This window comes from Oreochromis niloticus, linkage group LG3 (genome assembly GCF_001858045.2).
Source record: "Oreochromis niloticus isolate F11D_XX linkage group LG3, O_niloticus_UMD_NMBU, whole genome shotgun sequence".
NCBI lineage: Eukaryota > Metazoa > Chordata > Actinopteri > Cichliformes > Cichlidae > Oreochromis > Oreochromis niloticus.
The window spans coordinates 75,769,182-75,774,790 of NC_031967.2; the positions used below are offsets into that span (position 1 = coordinate 75,769,182).

Genomic DNA, 5,609 nt, shown 5'->3' on the forward strand with positions numbered 1-5,609 from the left:
TAATGATTAGAAACTTGATAGAATTTCAAATCTAGTTTGGGGAGTCATTCAGTGAGAAACAGTGAAATGATTTTCCATGTGAAAAGGTGGACAGCAGAAACAGAAAGAAACAGTGAGAACTAAAAGAGAAACAAAGAGCTTTGGAACAACGAGGCAGCAGGAGGACAGCTGCAGTTTAACAGCTTCAATTCACTGACAGGAAACAACATTACAAACATCATCATCCTCAACTCATCTGCTCCACTGACACTGACACCTTCAACGGACACACTTTCAATTCATCAACAGTGTTAATATATGGAAACATCCTGTGAGTGAAAGTGTGTGTGAAGGTGTGTATGTGTGTGTTAGTATCAGGATCAGAGAACGACAGCTTTCCTCTGTTCCAGTCCAGATTCACTCTGATCCTCTGGAGCTTCTTCTCTACTGAGAGAGCAGTGGGTGGAGCTGATGGTGAACATGCTGAGTATTTACCTCCATCAAACCATATTTCCCATAATCCAAACTGTTTGATTCCCTTCCTGTGCGCAGACTCTGCTAACATGCCCAGTGTCCACTCTGTACTATCACCAACATCAACATCCCAGCTGTGAGTCCCTGACTTAAAGCCCTCAGAGCCCAGGACGGACCAGTAATAATCAAACCTCTCTGGATTATCAGGAAGCTGCTGCCTCTCTCCGACTCTCACACTGGTCAGATCTTCAGACAGGATGAGTTCAGGATGAGCAGTGTTTGGGTCCAGAATGAGAGGAGTGTAGGAGACCATGTCCTTCATGTTGTTCCAGATGTTGAAGGTCAGGTTGCCCAGGTGTTTGGCCTGGTCTATCAGAGCTCCTGAGGGCAGCTGTGGATCATCCAGCAGGGGGCAGCGCTGGACTCTTTCCACCGCAGCCTTGTAGTTGTGCAGGAATGAGACGTCTTCAGCTCTCAGCTCCTCCTCTGTGGCTCTGACTGTGTCTGAAAGAGCTGCTATCTCTCTGCTCAGAGCCTCCATCTTCTCCTTCATCATCCCACTCTTCTGCTCCTCTTCCTCCCTCAGTGCAGCCAGCCTGGCCTCCTCTTCCTCTGCTAGAAACTGGTGAAGCTTCTTAAACTGCTCCTTAATCTGCCTCTCTGTGTGTCGGGCCTGGACCTTAATGTGTTCTGCTGTTTGATCAAACTTCACTTGAACTTCTTCACAAACCTTTAACTTCTTCTTTAAGGGCTCCAGAGTTTCCTGAAGTTCCTTCTTGTGTTGTTGTGCAGCTTCATCGATGGGTCTGAATCTGTGATTGGTGTGTTTTTCTGAGTCCTTGCAGACGACACACACTGGCTGCTGATGGTCCAGACAGAAGAGTTTGAGGTTCTCAGAGTGCAGACTGCAGAGAGCCTCTGAAGCTCTCTGATCTCTCTCCTGTAAGAACGACTCACACAGGTTCTTTAAAGCTCGGTTTAAAGGTGGTTTAAACCTTGAAGATCTTCTGTTACAAAGGGGACACTCGTGTGTTGGTCTCTCTCTCCACCATCTCTTCAGACAGTCTTTACAGAAGCTGTGGCTACATGACAGAAGAACAGGATCTCTGAAGACCTCCTGACAGACCGGACAGCAGAGATCCTCCTCTGATCTGGAAGCCATTGAGTCTGTGAGTGAAGCTGAAAACAGCAGACAGGAAGTACAGTCAGTCCTGGCTCCCCTCCCTCCTCTACTACCTTCACTGAAACTTCCTTTGAGTCGTGTTTTTGCTCAAACTCACATTCAGTGTGTGGAGCGTCAGCAGCTTGAAGCAGCAGTGTTGGAGTTTTCCACTTTTCTCTCCTGTAGCTGGACTCACTCAGAGGAAGCTGCTAATTTGATCTGAATTCAGTCTGATCGTCTGTGCATCTGTCTTTAATTAGGAAGAGAAACAGCCCGTTTCCTGTTTTTTCGCAATTGAGTCATGTGAGGGGCAGAGCTTCATACACCTTCCTTTTACAAAGTCTGTGCATCTCTCTTTAATTAGGAAGAGGAATAGCAGATTTCCTGGTTTGCTGCAGTTAAATCAAGTCGGGGTGGAGCTTCATTCACCTTCGTTTTATGGAGGCTGTTTCTTCACTCATAAACGAGTATTTCATACCTCAACTTAGACATTTTACCTGGTTGTAGCTGAGAAAAAGGTTTTGCTTGATTTCACTTGCACAGGCCACGACATAAAAACGTTTCGAATTTTAGAAAATAAAGTGTCATGCACTGGTGCAGCTGTTTGTGAGTTTTTAAAAAACTGTTACTTGATCCTCAAGTATGTTTTTCTGTTTATTTGACTGCATTACATTAGAGTGTAACACAGGAATAAAAACATTTGATTTCATGTGTTTAGTGACAAGAATACAAGTAATCAGCTCATTATTTATGAATCCTATGAACTTGATTCTCAAGTCAGGAATCCTTTTTAAAAATTATTTTCTTACAGAACACCAGAACAATAAACATTTACTGAACAGTTAGTGAACATTTACTGAACATTTGTTAAAAATCCAAAACTTTTTCATATTAAGAAAATATTTTCAAGACATTCAGACTTCAGTTTAATTTACTAAAAGATTAAGAACTGAGTAAATCTGTCAGGGTGAATAGGATTCATCTTATGGGGTCTGTCATGGAAGGACAGTAAAGTAGCAGTCCTTCTAATTTAACCAAACACATTAGTGAGAAATTTGACGAAGCGCTTTAGATTATGTTAGTTGTTTTCCTGGTCCCCGTGTCTGACCGGCTGGCCCAGGTTGTCTACATGTGTTTTCTTGTTTTCCTTTCTCTCTCAGGCTCACCATGCGTTGCCTGGGTGGATCTCATTGCGGGCTCCTGCCCCTGGCCCTCAAACCTTTAAGTCATCACGTTAAGTCATCACGCACCTGGTGTTCATTACCTTATCAGTGTCCACTACATAAGGCTGTGGCTGGGAACCTCTCCACGCTGGACTATTGAATAATCTCGTTAGTAAGCCTTCGTTCGCTTGGTTCTAAGTTTCCTCTTCATGTTTTGCTGGTTTGACCTCTTGTTCCTGTGTGCTGGTTTTCCCGTTCCTTGGAGCCCTGGGCGAGCTAAGTCGCTTGTGCGTAGCATTTGGAGCTGTGCGAAGAATCACCCGTGTGTGAAGAGCCCCTATTCCTTGACCTCCCCTGTGGCCCCCTCTGGATTCCCCTCTCTCACCTGTTTATACAGGCACCCGGTATTGTGTATAAATAAAAGGAACTGTATTGTGCTTTTCTGTCTGCGCTTGAGTCCCTCCTGCCTTGTAGTGATGTGTCGGTCGTGAATGAAAACGGCTCTTAGAGCCGGATCTTTGACGTGAACGACGCGAGCCGTGTTTTTTTTTCTTTCTCTCACCCTCTCTCTCGCACTTTTTTCTGCGTCACTCCGCAGGCGAGCCTTGTGCTTTGCGCTGGGCAGAGGGGGAGGGGCGGTAGTTACACTCGCAGTAGCACAGGAACAGAGCGGGAGGGAGAGAGAGAGAAAGAGAGCCAGGGACAACAATGTCACATTTAGAAAGGTATAGTAATCATCCACAACTATTTTCAGTTGTGGATGTTAAAGGATTCAGAAAGTTTATTCATGCAGGCCCATATGACAGAGAATGTGCATCTCCTTTTTGTTTTCATATTTTAATTTATATTTAATTGTGTTGTGGTTTGCAGTGTTTTGTGTTGTTTCACTTTAAAATAATTTTAAAAGGAAAAAGCTGAAAATTTAAAAAGTTAAACGTTGAAATTTGAATAGTTGTTTTTTGTATTATATGATTTATTTATTACATTTTATGTGGAGTGAATAAATAAAAGTATATTTACAGTGGCCCCTACAGACAAAACACGTAAAAACTGCAAAACACGTAAAAACTGCAAAACACGTAAAAACTCAGAAGCAAGTAAAAATTCAAAACACATACAAAACACAACAGAAGTGCTCCAGGATGCTCGGCGCAGTATTGCGCTTTTGTTACCTAGTGGCTACACAAGCCAGCAAGTACCAACGACCGGATTTAGTGTGTGGCAGTAACAGGTAAATGAACATTTTTTTTAAATTATTTGAATATATCTGAGTGCTTGTGTATAAATACACAAACAATACACATATGCTTTCAATTGTGTAATTTAAGTGATCTAGGTAGCTCTGTTTTGGAAGTTCAGTTAATACTAGAAATGTGTTTTGGAGTTTGTACGTGTTTTGTCTCTAGGGGCCACCGCATATATTTATATATAAACATATATAAATAAAACCACTTCTTTTTTTTCCATTAGTAATTCCTTTTGTGCATAATTTTATATTGTTGTTAATAATAAATAAATTAAAGCAACAAAACAACCTAAAGGGCCGGTCTGGAGCCGAAAGAGCCGGCTCTTTTTAGTGAGCCGAGCCAGAAGAGCTGGTTCTCTAAAAAGAGTCGGAAATGCCATCACTACTGCCTTGTGACAGAATAGTCCACAACTATGGACTCTGCAGACTCTGCATCCCCCGCGCCAGCTACTGTCACTTTGGAAGAGTTACTGCAGCGGCATGAGCTTGTTCGACTCAGCGGAGAAGGGGCGTCTCTGGCTGAGGCTTTCACTCAGCAGACGCCATTCGCGGAAGATCAACCCTCTGCCTCATCTCCCCACGTAACGTCAGCTCCCACTGAAGCTACACCTTCACCATCTCCTTCACCACTGTCTCTAGACTGGTATTTACCCACGCCAGAGACTTTTTCAGGGGGGATGGTAAAATGTGGTGTTTTTTTGATGCAATGCTCATTGCAGTTTCGACAGCTACCTCATGTGTGACGGAGTGAAAACTGCATATTTCATTCAGCTGTTTCGGGACCGTGTGTTGATCTGGGCACAAGCTCAACTGTAGGCAAACCCCAAGATAACTTTATCTGATTGTCTTTCTAAGTTCAAGGCTGTGTTTGACAAGAGGTCCAGTGCTGATGCAGCCGATCATCGCTTACTTGACCTCGTCTGATTATTCGATTGATTTTAGGACACTGGCAGCACAGACCAAATGGGGACTGGAGGCTTTGAGTCAAAGTCAAAGTCAAAGTCAGCTTTATTTGTCAATTCTGCCACATGTACAGGACATACAGAGAATAGAAATTCCGTTACTCTCAAACCCTAGATGAAACAACAAATGAACATTTAAATATAAGAGAGTGATTAAAAAATGCAAGTAAAGTAATTAAAAAGTAAAAATTTAAATAAATACAATACAATTTTACGTATAACAAAAAAAGCTATACAATATACAATATACAATATTCAAGTAAGGGTAAATGACATTGAGTGTAAACCAGGCAAAGTAGTGCAAATAGGCAAATAGTGCAAATGGAGATTTAGTAATGTACGGTAGGAAATAGTGTAACAACAAAGTCTTATGAGGTAATGGCAGTCCAATGCTCCACAAAGTGACTAATAACTGGTGCAGGCCAGTGAGTGAGTCAGAGAGTGTGTGTGTGTGTGTGTGTGTGACAGAGTTCAGTGAGACCGTGGAGGAGAGAGGGGAGAGGGGGCAGAATCGGGAGGGAGTTAAGCTTCCTGACAGCCTGATGGATGAAGCTGTCCTTCAGTCTGCTGGTCCTGGCCTGGAGACTCCGCAGTCTCCTCCCTGACGGCAGCAGCTTGAAGAA

General features: G+C 43.1%; 1 protein-coding gene across 1 annotated transcript; it reads right to left on the reverse strand.

The window, feature by feature from the left end:
* Positions 1-226: 226 nt before the first annotated feature.
* LOC102077442 (nuclear factor 7, ovary-like) lies at positions 227-1,827 on the reverse strand. The gene is made up of 2 exons (XM_025905915.1): positions 1,734-1,827; positions 227-1,632 (listed from the first exon to the last, which is right to left on the reverse strand). Exon 2 carries the CDS (start codon positions 1,613-1,615, stop codon positions 227-229), a length of 1,389 nt encoding a protein of 462 aa, XP_025761700.1. The 5' UTR covers positions 1,616-1,632; positions 1,734-1,827.
* Positions 1,828-5,609: the final 3,782 nt, after the last annotated feature.

Bases quoted from the DNA above. Each gene is read 5' to 3' on its own strand.
- LOC102077442 (XM_025905915.1), bottom strand. From the start codon at position 1,615: ATGGCTTCCAGATCAGAGGAGGATCTCTGCTGTCCGGTCTGTCAGGAG.